Source organism: Penicillium soppii, assembly GCF_028829465.1.
Source record: "Penicillium soppii strain IBT 18220 chromosome Unknown utg000006l, whole genome shotgun sequence".
NCBI classification, from domain to species: Eukaryota; Fungi; Ascomycota; class Eurotiomycetes; order Eurotiales; family Aspergillaceae; genus Penicillium; species Penicillium soppii.
Genome location: NW_026643236.1, coordinates 4,846,285 through 4,863,179, shown reverse-complemented (window position 1 = coordinate 4,863,179; position 16,895 = coordinate 4,846,285). Strand labels below are relative to the sequence as shown.

The 16,895-nt window shown below is 48.1% G+C and overlaps 6 protein-coding genes across 6 annotated transcripts; 2 read left to right on the top strand and 4 right to left on the bottom strand.

Annotated features, from left to right (window-relative positions):
- Window positions 1–274: 274 nt before the first annotated feature.
- Window positions 275–1,738, top strand: N7529_009228 (right-handed parallel beta-helix repeat-containing protein; the record flags this gene model as incomplete). Its single annotated transcript, XM_057244755.1, has 1 exon — window positions 275–1,738. One exon carries the CDS (start codon window positions 275–277, stop codon window positions 1,736–1,738), a length of 1,464 nt encoding a protein of 487 aa, XP_057096293.1.
- Window positions 1,739–2,340: 602 nt separating this feature from the next.
- On the top strand, window positions 2,341–4,593 carry N7529_009227 (uncharacterized protein; the record flags this gene model as incomplete). The annotated part of the gene is made up of 3 exons (XM_057244754.1): window positions 2,341–2,638; window positions 2,689–3,988; window positions 4,053–4,593. 3 exons carry the CDS (start codon window positions 2,341–2,343, stop codon window positions 4,591–4,593), a joined length of 2,139 nt encoding a protein of 712 aa, XP_057096292.1.
- Window positions 4,594–7,028: 2,435 nt separating this feature from the next.
- Window positions 7,029–7,774, bottom strand: N7529_009226 (uncharacterized protein; the record flags this gene model as incomplete). Its single annotated transcript, XM_057244753.1, has 4 exons — window positions 7,029–7,179; window positions 7,243–7,413; window positions 7,451–7,647; window positions 7,763–7,774. Coding segments are annotated over 4 exons (531 nt in total), but the record flags the coding sequence as incomplete, so codon positions are not given.
- A 1,672-nt stretch (window positions 7,775–9,446) lies between these two features.
- Window positions 9,447–11,435, bottom strand: N7529_009225 (MFS transporter; the record flags this gene model as incomplete). Its single annotated transcript, XM_057244752.1, has 8 exons — window positions 9,447–10,055; window positions 10,130–10,394; window positions 10,452–10,558; window positions 10,609–10,820; window positions 10,895–10,965; window positions 11,024–11,077; window positions 11,130–11,204; window positions 11,272–11,435. 8 exons carry the CDS (start codon window positions 11,433–11,435, stop codon window positions 9,447–9,449), a joined length of 1,557 nt encoding a protein of 518 aa, XP_057096290.1.
- A 570-nt stretch (window positions 11,436–12,005) lies between these two features.
- N7529_009224 (fungal specific transcription factor domain-containing protein) lies at window positions 12,006–13,610 on the bottom strand (the record flags this gene model as incomplete). The annotated part of the gene is made up of 3 exons (XM_057244751.1): window positions 12,006–12,537; window positions 12,587–12,879; window positions 12,939–13,610. Coding segments are annotated over 3 exons (1,497 nt in total), but the record flags the coding sequence as incomplete, so codon positions are not given.
- Window positions 13,611–14,413: 803 nt separating this feature from the next.
- On the bottom strand, window positions 14,414–15,895 carry N7529_009223 (cytochrome P450; the record flags this gene model as incomplete). Its single annotated transcript, XM_057244750.1, has 1 exon — window positions 14,414–15,895. One exon carries the CDS (start codon window positions 15,893–15,895, stop codon window positions 14,414–14,416), a length of 1,482 nt encoding a protein of 493 aa, XP_057096288.1.
- Window positions 15,896–16,895: the final 1,000 nt, after the last annotated feature.

The window sequence follows — 16,895 nt, the reverse complement described above, 5'->3', positions numbered from 1 at the left end:
AATGTAACGGTTGCTTCAAATGCGGAAGATCGGGCGGAGGAATACGCCGAGCACAAAAATCGCGACAATTAAGCCGGTTGAAGAGATAGGCCGACTGTTCGTCACTCATCTGCATAGACCAATAGAATCTGAGTCTACTGTTGTGTTTTATCGGGTGATTATCGTCCAATACCGAACCGAATCGATATTAAATGCAGTCGATGGCTTCTGGTGAAACTACCAAGTTCTGCGAAGGTATCTTGCAACATCTTCGGACATTCAATTAAGAATTACTATGAAGATTTTTCAATTTTCTCCACATGCCAGTGTTATTGCTATTCTAGCAACTCTTGTTGAGCTTGCATTTGCCAATGACTTTCATCTCGACTGTAGCTCAAATGTGAATGGCAACGGCAGCAAGTCAAAGCCTTTCAATTCACTTCAAGTCATCAATCAACTTATCCTCCGCACTGGAGATGTCTTGAAGATTAAATCTGGGACAACATGCGTGGGGACCTTGTCACCACAGGGCAGTGGCACGCAGAAAACTCCCATTATATTGACCAGCTATGGACACGGCCCCCTACCCACCATTAATGGTTCTAGTGCGGCAGAGGCTATTAGCCTGCACAACCAGGACTACTGGGACATTTCGAAAATAGCAGTTGTCAACCCCGCCTCTTCGATTGCTTGGCGACGAGGTATCGCTGCGACCTCCGATGATGGTACCGTCCATCGTGGCCTCTATATACATGATGTGGCGGTTTACGATGTCGCCGGTGAAACAAACAAAGCAACTCAGTCTGCCGCATTTATCGCCTCCGCTGGTATTATCATCAATGGAACGGAGAATGCTAGCCGCTACGATGATGTTCAAATCTACCGCAATACAATCTACAATTGCGGTGGCGGTGGTATCAAAGTTCGTATTGGTCAAATGGACAATCATGGCGTGGGGACACATGTTTGGGACAACAACATTTCCTATGTCGGTGGTGACGGAATTGTTGTTTCTTATGGTGGTGCACCCCTGATCGAGAACAATGTCGCTGGCTTCCTCGGTCACGGAAAGTACCCATGGACAGGCGGCAACTTTGCCGGAATCTGGGTGCTGGGATGTCAGGACGCGGTCATGCGTTTCAATGTTGTCCATGACTCTCTCATGTCAGATATTGACAGCGAAGCATTTGATTGCGACTGGGGTAATGTGGGCACATGTACTGTTGAATACAACTACAGCCATGACAATGCAGGTGGAATATTTCTGAATTGTGATGGCTGCGGTACCTCCGGCGGTGCTAGGCAGATTGTCCGATACAATGTCTTCCAGAATGACTGCCGGATGTACAGCAACGGAGATAATGTCCAGCTAGACTTCTACAACAATGTTGTTTATTGTCCTGAAAAGGACTTTGAGATTGCTGTGCCGCCACATACGAACTTGTCAAACAATATATGGGTTGGGACAGCAAACTCGACATTACCTAGAGGATATGACATTGAGTGGCATGACAATCTGTTTCAAACGGTGCCGATGCCAGGAGATACTGCTGGCAGCTCAGGAAATCCCCAATTCACTAATCCGGGTACTGGAAAGAACAGCCTTGCTTCAGCGAATGGCTACAAGCTGCGCTCCGGCAGTTCTGCCCTGCACCTTGGGGCCTTGATTACTGATAATGGAGGGCGCGACTTCTGGAATAATAAGGTGTCATCAAAGGAGCGGCCGAATATTGGTGCGTACAACGCAAGGGGTCTATGACAATTGTCTGAAAATTAGACCGGTTTCGACGACCCGATCATTGTTAGTTGTGCACCTTTTTTTCAATCCAATTTTCCTTCGCTGTCAAGGGCTATCTCAAGATTCGGAGGTCATTGCGCGCAACGCATAGCATGTAGAAAGATTTATTATGGTATAATGTTTTGGGTCTACATGATGCTAGATCGAGAGGAGAAGGCCACCAACTTCTTTGCTGTGGGTAATTTTGGTCAGATTAGAGTGCGAAGTCTTACTGGCTCGAGGTCGCCACAGAGCGGCTTAGTAAGGGAAAACGCGGCGCCCGGCTACTTCGCGCCAAACCGCCGAGTCCCAGCAAGTCACGCGCAATTGTAATTTAGCGTGGCTTTTGGAGAAATTTCCATGTAATTCAATTTCTAGGAATCGCTTCTTGGTTGAGAATATTCCGGACGTTCCAAGGTTGGGACTTCGAAATTGATATCGCCGGAACAAGAGAGATTGAGTAAAGTGGGTAACTTGGATCGGCACCAGGCTTGATTAAAAAAAAGGGGGAGAGCTATCCCGGTCTCCCGAGGTCACGATTATCTGCTGAGATCGCCCTGCAAGCCTATAATATCCAACACATCATGGCATCCAGGCTGTCCCGAAGCCTGACACAGGTCAATCGCCATGATTTCACTAGGTTATCGGCCCGCGCGATCCCTCGCGTTGCGACCGTTAGTGCGCGTGCTGGCTTACTGGCACATCGCAATACCCGTAACGTCGCGCCTTGGCCCTGCCGCGTAAAGCAAGCCAATCCCGCGCGATATGCCCATGCAGAGTCTGCTCCATCGGGGGGACCCGAGGTTGGCATTCTCGACGCTACTGGTTACAAAGGATCGACCATTACAGAGAAACATTGGGCGGAGCAGGACGTAGGAGTTGGTACGATCCTACTTGCCAATGTGGCATTATCACCTCGCTAACCAAACCAGTGGACGGCTTGATTGAACCGCAATCTGTGTTACATTTTGTTGAATTCATCACGTCTGGTATTCTGCCGAACGGGAAGAAGACCGACTTAGCATTGCTCAATGCAGATGAATTCGCACTATTCATGGCCCCGAGTTCACAGTGGGCGCCTGCACCGTTCAACAAGGACGACCTCCCAATTGTGCAAAAGGCAGTCCAGCGAATCACAGGCCCGGTGGATTTGGCCGGAGTGTGCCGAATTGGGCATAACATCCACTTCCTCAAACGTCGCCTCTGGGGAGGCCTTGCCCCCGTACCCGCGTCGCGCTGGCGCGAGAAGGATCTCAGCAACCCGAAACATTTTTCAATCGCCCACGAACACCTGACCTCCGTCATTGCCGTCTTCGAGTACCTCAATCTTCCTCAGATCCGGGCTAACATGTGCACAACCTTCAACAAGGTTTCTGGTGACTTTTGCGCAATGCAAGAGGCCTTGAATGCTCGGCGCATGACCCATGGGGTTTCCGGTGAGATCGACCTCACTGCTCTCTGGGAAGAATTCATTCGCGCACAGTACGAAGTCATGACCAGCACCGCCCATTCATGGGTCTTGGCCCAAGTTGCCGAATTGCGTGAACGGGCATTGGACAGCTTCAATGGGATCAAGACCGAGGATCCAAACACTCCAAAGATGGAATTGTTCACCAAGCGGTGGACTGACCTCATTAACGTCACTTCGATGGCGGACTTCAATATTTGGATGTCCATGGACGGGTACAACGGCTACCATGCACCCTCCGAGATCGTCGCTGGGCTACACAACCCAGACCTCAAGAATCAAGACAAGAACTACGGCTTTTCCAAGCTCTTGATGGACCGACTCAAGGAATGTATTGAGGCTCAGAACGAGGCTGCAAAGGTCCAAGGTCCAAGTGCGACGGAGAGTGAGGCAGCCCGGCGCGAGCGCATTTCTATTAGCTCAGTAGTACAGGATGAACTGCGTGAAAAGATCCGCGGCCGCACGCCATCCCCACAGCCACCTGCGCAGCCATGGATCCAGCAACTTCTTCGTGCACAGGAGGCTAGCTTGAGCTTGGACCCCTTGGAAAGAGAGGACTACGGCTTCGGACTGGCAGTTTACCGCGCAGCAAACGTCTCCGATGAGAAGTGGGAACAGCTGCAGCGGAACGTGGAAGCTCACTTCTCGACATGGGTTGATGGCGTCCAGCGCGCCGACGAGCTGAAACCATCGCTCAAATTGCATTGGTTTGATGGCATTGAACTAGGCTTCGACCCTATTCAACCCGTCCACGCAGCAAGGAAGTTCGTCGGCCCTAATATTTCCCTCTCAAGATTCACATGAGCAAGGTACTAATCATTCTCATAGACACTACCAAGAGATCCGGTCCTCGGACGAGTGGAGCCATAAACTAGCACCATCTGTTTTCCTTCTCATCGATCACATGAGTGTAGGCTCATATACTGACGAGGCAATCTCAGCCACCTTCGCAAAGGGGGAAGGCTTTCTGGAAGCTGACTTCCAAGGCCAAGTCCTAGCAGTTGACCCAGACTTTGATGAGAGTGCCACTGCAAGTGAAACTGCAAACGAGACAGCCAAGGAAAATGCCCAAGAAGCTTCCCTGACATACAAAGGCCGGATGCGCATCCTGGGTAACCTCGTCTGGAGCGAGCTGTATCCTCTGCTGATGCTGCAGTCCGTGGGACTTGAGCATCTCTGGCTGCAGGCCCGGGACCATCCGTTGAAGGTTTATACTGGCCCGACTGTGCCTAGTCAGGTTGAGGAGTGGAAGCAGAACAATGCCGTCAAAACTCTCATGATGGATAGCTTTGTGGAGTTCCTCAAAAAGAAGGACCCCAGCCTAGCAGGAAAGGTCGACGTGATGAGAAAGGAGGGGTCCCTTTGTTAAAGAAACCATTTTCGTATGATCTATCAATCAGCCCTGCTGCGCCACATTTGTGGCATGAAAAAGCCACAATGGCGAGAAGTAAATGCCAGTTGCAGAAGGGAGAATTTGACATACCGCTATTGCTTTTTAATTCCACCGCGGCGTGCTATGCGGCTGGTTCGTGTTGAATCGACCGTGACGTAGCATGTCGCTTGTGACTATAATCAAACATGATGGCATTTTGGATTTGCAGATAGGACGACATGGACGAGAAACAAAAGCCAACAGTAAGAGATTTTGACAAAGCGCGAACGTAATGAAACTGCTAACCAAGCATTGCCTTCTGCCTGAACTCCAAGTATCACGTTTACTTTTTATGGCTGTGAAGAAAATGACACTGCTAATGAGGGCGTCAGAGTCCTTGATACAACGACGCCGTCAGTGCCCTACACGCTGGGAAACCTCGCAGGAGGCCAGATTTGGCAAGATCAGATTCAAACATCCGCGGGGGGGGGGGGGGGGGGGGGGGCATAGTGTTTTGGCAGCGGCCATGATTTACAATTTCAGACGTAGTTTGATGTTGGTGGCCCGAGAACATACCAGTGGCAGAAATACCATAATCATAATTTGAGCTAGTATATTGACATTAAAACGAACACCTCAGTAATTCCTTTGCCAGTTATTTGAATCTGAACCCCGAACTCCGAAGCTAAGTCTTCGAGTCCATCTAACATCTCATCTTGCCAATCTCACACTCTCCTCACCTCTCCTGATAGACAAAATCCGCGGAGGCGAGGTGTAAATCTCCTTTGGTCTTATAGCCATGATTGAACAACCCCCACTAAGTGAGAAGTATCGAGATCCTATTCCTGTTCTTCCTAAAGACATATATCGTCAGTGATAGTCAGCTATTTAAGGCTTTTTATGAGTGCTTCCCCGAGGTACACTATATTTAAAGTCGATAAAGAAAATCTGAGTATAGATAGAAGCAGAACTATGATTATCTCTAGTATATAAATTTTACGCGTAGCTAACTGGTCACAGTTGTGTTAGATAGAATCGGGAGAGACTTCTCTGATTTCCTGCAGACTTCCAATCTTAACGATCTATCTCTTCACCTCCACTTTACCTAATGTTACGATCTAAAGATCGGATGGGGGAGTGGTCATGTGATAGTTTTTGCACCCAAATGGTGTATCATCTCTCTTCCCTTTCTCTCTCCTTCTTCCTTCCCCATGTTTAGAATTCTAGTTGAATGCACTCTTTTTCATCAAGACTTGGCTCGTAACACCTAATAGGCCTTACTACGGGATAGATCCTTTCAAGGGTTTTGAGGAACGATGCTAGGTAGTGCGTCGGATAGATCTATACCGAAGTATTGGTCTATTCGTAGTGTTCGTTACGTTAGAATTACGTAAAGAGTCTCTGAAGTTCTAAAGGTATTTGTAAGTAACAATATATGATTGAAGATGGAAAACTAAACCAGATACATGAATGGGTGTACTTATATATCCCTGAGTTCTTCCTATGTAGATGTGTAGATGTAAGAAGAGTAGATCGGGGCTACTCTTCTGCTGTCTACCTTTCTATTACTTACATGATCACGTGGTTGAGGCTTTCGTGATCGCAGAGGTTTGTTGTTATGGAGAACAACATAAGTACTGGAAAACCTCTGCCAGTAGGTCTTGATCAGGGCGGATTATGCTCTTGCTCAATAAGAATGATCCTGGTTTCTCTTTTCCTGATAACCTAGGGCTGCCTAGGTATTGGGTGTTGCACGTGGTCTGGATGACAGATAGATCGGTTGGCTCTCGGTGGCCCATCAGATAGTTGAAGTCCCCACATGTGATTGGTGACTAGCATGTCCGTAACAATGGGCCCCTTAGTAGGTAGCGCTTATAATATAGTAGCTACAATAAAACTAGTACGTATACAACCGAGTAATAGAATAACAGGCCGAGCGAATTAGCTAGCTCGAAGGGCTATTAGTATAAATCATAATCAATAATTGAAATAATAGAGGCAAAGATCGCTCTTAATCCGCTACCGAAACTCTATTAGAATAAACGAACGAGGTCTAGGAGGAGCCATATCGCTTATTACGACTAAGGCTCCTTAAGTACTACTCGTAGGTAGCGTCAATAACTAGCTTATCTAGCGAATTATGTGTCACAGAGTAACAAAATCCGAACCTCCCCAAAAGCCTCGAACATGAATATGATAGCTAACCCATTATCTCCGAACAAAATGGAAATACCGAGACCAGAGTAGCATAGATGAAACAAAACCCTGTAGAAGCTCTCTCTACATTCTAGCAAAGATTCGATTGCCGAAATTCGCTATTTCTGACGCCATGTCCGTGACATGGAACTCTCACGTGCACTCCTTGACATCTTACTTCGCGACCGAGTTCATGAGAAGGGCGACAATTAAGCCGTACAGGCCTTATGCACGTATTAACTTTTATTCGGTGTATTTACAAAATATGTAATCTCGTTCTTACCAAGAACTTCAGCGAAGATGAGTATCAAAATCATGCCGACATACAGTTTTGGTTGCTGAGCTGCTCCACGAACTCCTGCACCACCAATGACGCCAATAGCGAAACTGAAATCATGATAAATCCATCATATTAGTTATATCCCAGGACTTATCTGTTACGCAACTTACCCAGATGCTAAAACGGCAAGTCCGACGGAGAGACCCGTACAAAACTGGATCAAGCCCGTGGATAAGGGGAGATTCTGCTTCAAATTATTTGCGACAAGAACGAAAACGACTAAGCCGTAGATCCCGATTATGCCAGCCATCACAACCGGAACTATGTCTATTGAGCCGCATCTGGATTAGCGTCACATTCTCAAGTAACGAAAACGACCTATCTTTCACGGCTTTAACGGCAAAACCATTTCGCAGAATCTTACGGTGTTCGGACATGACATACTCTTTACAACCCAAGTCAGGTCGCAAGACAGCCGTCGAGCAAATGCCAACGCCGGCCTGCGCAGTTCCGTAGGCAGCACCGAAGCAAGTGTAGACAATTGCGCAGACGCAGCCCATAGAGCCAACAAATGGCTAGGGGTCTCAAAGTGAGCCACTTCAATCAGGGCGGCCAATTTAGATATAGTGAGGGACAAGGGTATCCTCGGGTCGTCACGTTCGAATCGGCCATGAGGAAGGGTGAACTCACGGCATAGACAGGACTAGAAGATCTAGCGAGTATGGATCAAATGCAAGACTTTAAAAATGCAGAGAGATAAATTGGGATAGAAAGTGATCAGATGAAATGCTCGGCTTCCATAAACTTTGCTTAGTGCAGTGGTTCACGCCACTAGCGCGGGGCATACCCTTGTTTTGGACGCGACTTCAGCGGCAGAAAAGCTTAAAAGGCTTATTGATCCGGAAGTCCTATCTGATAAAAGACCCTCCTTGTCAGACTTCATGAAAAGCTTCTTGGGAAGTAAGGCGCATGTGCTAGTGCGATTCGGACGCTGGGAGGAGATTCTTAATCTCGAGCTTATCACTAATCGCAAGACATATTGCGTGACTCAGCCACCATTCATTACAATCGAGGACTTGCTTTTAGCCCACTTGGACGGATTGAAGAAGCCGAACTCACTCAAATTGAGCTTGAAACATCACGTAGGCCATTCCTAGCTCTTGACTCAACAGCCTTCTATGCAAGAAGGAAAACTTTCTCGCAGTGGCCTTAGCTATGCTTGCTGGTGAAATGAAATATCGCAAGGGAAATATTGAGACGGCTTTGCTTTCCCTTCGGAGAGCCATTGTGCTCGATGATGCACTCGCCTATAGTGATCAAGCACCTTGGATGCAGCCAATTCGGTATGCACCTAAGTTGGTGGCCTGCTTCTTGAATAAAGATGTGTTTAACAAGCATAGATTCTGTTCAAACAAGATCTTGGCTTTGCTCTTGAGCATCCCCGCGTAAATCAACGCTCAGCAATATTTGGGGGTTGCAGGGCTTATGCTAATGCTTTACTCGCCTTGCAAAGAGTCAAGAGATTGCTTACATTCAACCTGCACTGGATATTGCTTTGGCTTCTGCTGACATCCCAGTCAACATTCCATGCTTCTATCAATTGTCCATGGGAGCAAAGGTTCCGATGCTGCTCATAAAACAGCCATGCTGAGGGTCAGCCAGGGTCTCATGCAATGACCTTCACTTGCTTTGCTTGAAGCTATCAGTGCCTTGGAGCTTGCAAGGATCTCATTGATTTGTGAAGTGTAATTTTGAATCTATCGCAACCATTCATCTTGAGTTCCTGCTTTAAATGCCGTGGAATGATAAAAGAAATACAGAGAAGGGAGCAAGTAGAGAAGCTTTTCATAGATCAATGAACCTTCCGCAATATCCTCGCTCAATGCGCTAGAATTCTATCCGGGCTTTTTTTACCTTTTCTTCTTTTCGTTTTGCTTCCCTTATATTAGACTTTCTATCTCGCGTCTCCTTCAAAGTGATAGACCAGAAGTCATCCCTAATACAAGCTTATGATGGCTTGATCTCGGCCCCTGCAGGAAGGAACTCAGCTTGCTTGTATAAGCATACAAGCAATCTAGACCCGGTGTCGCTCGAAGCCAATTCTTTGGGACGCCCTGCTGTGTGGAGACCTTGACGTGGATATCCTATGAGTTCTTCTATGAAATTGGAGTAAGATACAAGATGTCCATAATCTGGCAGAAATGCTTTGAGCTAATTATGAGCCGAAGTCTCCGTGGAGTCCAGCCATGTTCCCCGCTGAAGAAGGAATAAACTGCCGCTTGCTCCAATCACCACAGTCTGTCTATCTTTCTATCAGTTGGGTTGGAATATCTTCTTTTTTTTTAAGAAAAACCATGGGAAGATGTCGATCCGTCTAGGCATGGATAGTAAACTTGCTCTTCTTCCTCAACCTGTCCCCACACATGAACAAATACCAGAATCCTACCACTAGCGGAATGCTTAACCCACCAAGCAAAGTACAGCCTTTTCCAACCCCCAAGTCCAAGTATAGCGGCCGCCCAAAAAGCACCGCACCCGCCGCAAACGAGCTTCGCAGCGCGTCATTAGCCGCAAATAGGCTTGCTGCGTACTCCGGGTAGCTCAACGGGAGATGTAGAAAGATGCCTAATCCTACAACAAACGAGCACCCGCAAAACAAGACGACGCCGAGTGTCGGCACGGGCCAGGGAACCGACGCACGCGCCGCCCATCCGAAGAGAAACATGCCGAGTGGGATGCCCAACACACCCGCGAGGCCGGGGCGCAGAAATGTTTCCTGGACATCAAAAGTGCCGAGCCGCTGGAAGCGGCGCTGGACGAAGACACGGTACCAGGCGCAGTACCAAACTGCGCCAATTATGCATGCAATGAGGACACAGACAAATACGGCACTAGTCTCGCCATTGTTGAAACCGTATTCTTTGGAATAAACAATAGGTATTACTTCGAAGAAGGAGTAGTAAATACCGTATGTAAGAGAAGTCTAAGTCTTCCGTCAGTAAATCGTTGCAATATCCACTACAGCGCGAGCCGTAAGGTTAAACAAGTAATTCTCACGTAGAAATTCGCGAATGCAATGGCGGGGTCCTTGAGGGTGATCTCAAACGGCTTGATCAGCGCAAGCTTGACCAGTTGGCTGCGTGAGACGCCCTTAGACCGCAAGGAATCGATGGTGACGAATCGGTCCGAACCAGTCTCTTGCCGGAGACGTTTGGCCTTATGAAACAGCAGCATTGGCGTCGATGTCTCGGGTAGAAACAACACAAGGAAGATGAAGACGAAGCTTGCGAGCCAGACAATCTCCCACATGGACCAGCGCCAACTAGCAATTTTCACGTTAGTATTTATCTTGCCACGCTTACATATAAGGGAGCGCTACCCCTTGACAGATATGGAGAATGCAGATAGCACAGGGCCAAGTGCAGGGCCGCAGTACATGGCACCAGACCAAGCCACCAGGGCGTACGGCATGTATATCACGGAAAACTACAGTTATTGGTCAGCCTTGGGATAGTTGTATGTGCCGTCGAGCATACCATGTCACTCAGGGACGCTGCCCCGGTCGCTAAACAGGGACTTCCGAAGAAGCCCTGCAGGAAGCGCAAGACGAGGAACCCCATAACGCTTTTGCAAATCGCGGCTATGACCGATAGGATAATGAAGATTGCGAATGTGATGATGTAGACAGGATTTCGGCCAATGTGTGGAATCTCACTCAGCGGAGAGAAGAGGAGGGGTCCGATACCGTCTAAAACTATAGGTCAGTACGTCGTCAAGTACTCTGAATTCTTTTCTTAGGATACATGAATCGACAACACTCACAGCCGAAGACATAAAGAGCCAGTCCCAGGGAGGCGACAGCCTCGGAAACGCCTAAATCTTCCATTACTTGCCTGTGTCAAGTCAATAACAGAAGTCTTTCGTCGACATAGTAGAAATTTTTTGACGTACTCTTCGCTTGGGACGTAAATTGATGATCCGCAGTACACCGTGAACGTGTAGATACTACCAACACATAGATTAAAAGTCTGCCAGCCTAATTGGGTATCTGGCTTACCATATAAGAGACGACACCGCCACCTTCCTTGCTGTCGACCAGTTGTGAGGGCTCTCTACATCCTCATCAGTGTCCCTATTTGTCATATGAGCATGCACGCCACAGGGCTGACCCAAATAGAATGAATAAATTGGTCGCTCACCATGTCACTGGAATCCAAGGTTGCTCATTCCCCTCGTTCTCAGCGAAGATAGCGTTGTTGCCAGTACAGTACTTATGCTTTTCGCTTGGAAACGCCATGACTTTGTTCCCCGTAATCAGTCGTGCAAATGCACCCAGTGCTGTTGTCCGAAAGAGATAAGCCATGTCGTTTCTCTTTGTATGTCTCGACTGCGCCGACGAGTATGATAATCGAATTGATAGAAACTGGAATGCTGCGCCAATAAATAAGAGAAAATTTCCTCGCATTCTCCGGTTAGGCAATTCGGGATCACCCCAATGTCAGAATTTCAGTGACCCACCATTAGGCTATTCGGGATGATCAAGCCCCCTCCCCACCCCGACACGGTCATGCCGCCACAGAGCCCTTACATCCATCAAGGCTGCCTTCTTCTTGCACAGGAATGAGGGGCCAGCCTTGTTTATCATACGACCTCCATCCACGACTTTTTATTGTTTGCGTGGGGATTCAAGCGGCGGGAGCAGAGTTAGCCCGAGTGGCTTAGGCACGTTTTCAAAGTGCGACTGCTAGACTTACACTACTAATGTCAAAACCACCATAGTGCATGCTTCCTATCTTTGTTTTGTTCTAGGTGTCCTGGAAAATGAATTTTATCAACTAATACAGTCTTAGCTCCGATTTCCTCCAGGCACCGTAAGCGAAGATCGAAGTTTATGTATATGGTACCCTGACGGAAATGCGCTACTGAAATTGCCTTAGGTCATGGCCCCTAATGCATTAAACCACTCTGCGTCAAATATATTGGAAATCATCGCATCCTGTTCAGAGACTGTGTCAAATCCGACGCCTAGAGGCCGAGGGCAGGCATCCCCTCGCATAAGAGCATTGGCGATGACTCGCAGCTCACGTAAGATATTCTTGGCTCTAGGCCAGATATCTTCATAATGCATGAGCGTACCCAGGCAGACACGTATACGCGACCGCGCCACCTCAACTTCCTCCGGTGTGAATCCCGACTTGCAGGCGACCAGATAGGCAATTGTGCAACACGCTATCATGCAAATGAGAAAGGGCGAAAGCTGGGCGGCACCTAAAGGTAGGAGGGTCAAGCACTGGTTTTGATTGCGGACGGCTTGGAACAGCTTCTCGGAGTGCGTTCTATGGTTGAACGCACCCGTAGCTATCATGCTGGGGACTAGAGGTGGCGGAGGTGTGCCACAGCTTGACAAGTCTTCGGCGGGATCGTGTTGAAGATTCGATAATGGCCGATGGATATACGCCAGAGCTCTATATTGTTTAGTATAAGTATCGGGTAGTGTTCCTTCGGGATGCATACGTATACATCATCATGTGAGCTTGGAAGATGAGCTGATCTAAGAGGACTGGCTGTACGGCAAGCTCCCATTTGTCGGACGGAAGCATGATAAACCAACCAACGATAGAAGCCTCCAGGTCGCTACAGAGGAGTTCCGCCTTCTGCAGGTTTTTGTATTGAGTCGCCGCTTTCAACGAAGAGACAAAGATTCGCGTTGCATCGATAAGATAGGCAAAGGAGGAAAAGCTTGTGGTCTCTACCGCGTAATCTCGGTTTCGGTAATCGGTGGAGGAGAAGGTCGTTTGTGGTATATTCTAGGGCTCGACTGTTCAGTAATCGGAAAATTTATCACGTTATACAGAAACAGTATTACCGTGGAGCAGTAATTGAAGTCATCACAAGGTATGTCGACATCGTGGTCTGTATCACAAATCGACGTAATGAAGTCATACCGAATAACAGAAAAGTTCTGGTCAGCCAAGTAGAGCATCCACCATGTCCGCCTCCAGCTCTCGGCGAGCACAGGGTCGTTCTCGGCGGCCACATCGGCAAAAGCTTTGGTATGCATCCCGATCAGCCTCGCTTGCCCGATTGCTCTTTCCAGAAGCATCTCGGAGGCAGCCTGCTCAGCACACATGCTGTTGGCCAGCGCCATCAATAATGTCGTTTGAACCACGAATCCATCCACCACGTCAACGGTTGGCTCGCCTGCCAGGCAATTCCTTCGCGAGGAAGACTCCCCGTAATATGAGCCAATGCATTTCATGACGGCGAGCAGCGCCCGCATGCCGGAAAATTCTGACGCTAGCTTCGCTTGAAGATTGGGCCTAGGCAGGACAAACGGATGGCTGCGATGGAAGTACTCGTAGTATAAGTCCAATAGGGTGTTGTCCGCGTCCATGCTGTTTTCGACTTCGACGACTTCGGCGAGCGGTACCCGGGATGGGGTGAAGACTGATGTGTGGTCTTTCCCAAGCACGGATGCACGCGTATCTGACACATGAGAGGCAAGGCATGATGTTTTAGGCTGCTTTCTCCTGGAGTGCGCTGCCTTGTATTTAGCGCTACGTCGTGATTCGGGATATGAGCATGTTTTCATCAGCGTTTGACATCGTGCACATATAGGGAGTGCGGCGTCGCATTTGAGATGCTGAGTCCGGCATGGCGAACAGGCCAGAGTGGCGCGGGATGCGGATTGGCGATTTATCATATATGCGACAATCTCTTAGTCAAAGTACAGCTCTTTCAAATCTATTCTGGGGCATGCGCTGTTAGTAAATAGCTTGGAGCGAGGGTCGAATGCATCACAATGGAGGGTGAGTCAGCCGCCAGGTCTCGTCCATCTGGGCACTGTCATGGGCCAAGCCAAGCCAAGCCAAGCCGGGTCAGACCGATTAGAGCCACAGTATCTGGCTTATATTTATATATGTAGTATAGCACTATGTGTTTGTATGTGTTCATTCACTTTAACTCCAGGTTAGCACGGCAGGATCTAGAGTCCATCGCGCCAACCCGGGTTCTTACGGGCAGGTGAGTACTAGCTACTATCACTGTAAGCTTCCACGTACAACGTTGCTAAGGTCATATCCAGAGGAAATACAAACATGAGTTATATCAAAGATATTGGCTATGTTGAAATATATCGGTAGGACTTGCTTTGTTCTCGGTGCTATATATATATGTGTTGGGGCACCACTAGGGGGGTTGGATGCGGAGACACGTTCATAAATGTTTATATACAGTGAAGGTTATCATAGATTAGACCTTCAACCTAAACCTTTGAATAACAGCTAGTATTCATTACATTGAACACATTTCTTTCTTGTACTTCATTACCCGTGCACCACATCACGGTGCAAAACTGCTAATAGTAAAGGTCAGAGGTTCCGTTGGCTCTGATACCGGCCCTAATTTCTTTTCTACTGTAGACGCATTGGTCACCTCCAAGTCCGTCTCTCTCAACAAAACAGCTAGGAATACTTTCACTTGCTGCCAGACGAAGCCGGTACACGGACATCGCCTGGGCCCCGTGAGAAACGGTAAGTACTTGCACTCACCCTCCAATATATTCGGGGAGAGACTATCCCATCGCTCCGGTCGAAATCGTGAGGCATCCTCGCCCCAGATGTGAGGATCTTGATGTAACATCGCAATGGAAACAGCCACGCGAGCCTCCACGGGAATTGTAAAGCTTGCGCCGGATCGAGATTTCATATTGAGGGGGCAATCAATGGCTCGTGCGGTAGTGGGGATCGGAGGGTGTAGGCGAAGCGCTTCAGTGACCACCGCGTTCAGGTAAGGAAGTTGCGATAGGCGCTGTAGCCCCCGCTGGTGATACCAATCACTTTCGTGGAGCTCTGCGCGGAGCTTCCGCCTCACCTCGGGGCATAAGGATAGCTCCCTCAACAACCAGGCGAGGAGCAGCGTTGGAGCGGGAAACCCATGTGAGAAGATTTGCCTTGCGTGGGCAAGAACATCTGGAGTGATGGGTTCTTCGGCACTCCCACCTGTCTCATAGGATATCCTCTGTAGGAAGTTCATTTCCTCTAGAGATTTCATAGCTTCCGGGTTGAGGAGGTTCGAGTTGGCTTCAAGAAGCTTGTGGATACAATTTTCAATCCTTTCATGAACATCATTCTCATAGTAATCCGGTTCCTCAAACCCCCGGCCACATATCCGATTCATCACGGAATGATGGAGAGGATGCGAAATACTTGCTGCCATCTGCACATACTGAGCAAACGGCTCCTGCCATTCGCTTGTACACTGAGAGGCATTTTCCAAACCGAGTCCTAGACACCAGACCACATCCATGGCGTAATCCTGCAGATAGCTTTGGAGGTTATTACCCAACCCGACCTCTCGGAGCCGTTGGACATGGTCCGTCGCAATCGAGATCAGCTTTGAATGAAAACCTTGCATCGCAGGTCTGTTGTTGAATCCCCGAGTCATATCGGCATGCCAATGCCGGGCGACATCCCCGTCTGCGGTAATCAAGGCATTTCGGATGATCCGTTTACCGGTGCCAAAGGGACCTCTAGTTTGGGCTCCACACCGACTGATTGATCCCGCATTTTTAACAAAAACCTGTCGGATCAAGGCGGGGTCTCGAATGTATACCAGGGGCACACCGCCGATAAGAGTCCACGATATACCTTCCTCCCCCGCAGCGTTGAAAAGAGCCCCCATCGATGTTGAATAAAAATCATGGAACCATTTCTCTGACAGCAGGCCCAGGGTAGGGAAGCAAGAGGCGTATGGGATTCCAGGAAGTGGATTTTCTCGGAGACCAAAGAAGCTCCATAGCGCTGCGGAAATTGTCTGAAGCATTTTGAGTGTTGAACACAATAGATTGAGCTAACTGGTTAAACTGATTAATGGGTATCGGTAGATTACCGAAGTGTACTTAAGATTGGACGAGGAATTGCACTCACTCAGGGGCGTGAAGTGAGGCCACTTGAGATTGTGTTGGGGATGTCAGGTGATATCCCACATGGGGATAGTCTCTCATGGAGTAGATAGATAGATCTCTCTCGCTCTCGCTCTCTCTTTCTTTTCCCTCTCCTCCGTCCTCCGTACAATATTCACATCTTCATATTATATTGCCCCTGGTATGGTCTTCATGAGTTTGAAACCGATGAGGCTAACCGAAGTTAACGACTTTGGGTGTTATTTCTAGAAATTCCATGTGAGATATCGAGCGGGAGCTCAAGGCAGCACTGACCTTGTGATATGGCCATATTTGCAGACCCCAGCTTTGGTGTTCTATATCAGTCCCACGAATTAAATCAATATTTAGCATATTCAGTCTAGATTGGTATATGATTGATCTTAGAATCGGGACAGTTCAACTAACAGAAACGCCCGAATTTGGAAATTGATCCACTCATGAGCTGGAGGCGAGCTGAATATTGATCACACTACTCCGCACACGTCGCAACTGCAGATCAATAGTCACTATCGACCGCTAGATTCAAAGCTTACACAGCTGGACTCACCCTTTTTTTTTCCTTTTTCTGAAAAACGTTCGACCTATTTTTCCTCCTAAAGAGATTTTCCGAGTATATATCTCTTTTAAGAATTTTGATCAGTAGGTTAATTTTTTATGCTATGATGTCAACTTTCTTCTATTCTTTTATTAAGGTTTGATGTTCTACAACTTATATTCGGATAAATAATTGAACTTGTCACACTGAGCGTCAGAACCGGTGGGGCCTTCCATGCAAGTGGGCATGGACAATCACTTTACTTGTGTCTGTGTCCACCAAACAAACTTTGTTCCCGAAGCTGAACAGGGCTTCTTGTTCACCGACCTATGCACTCAGCACAT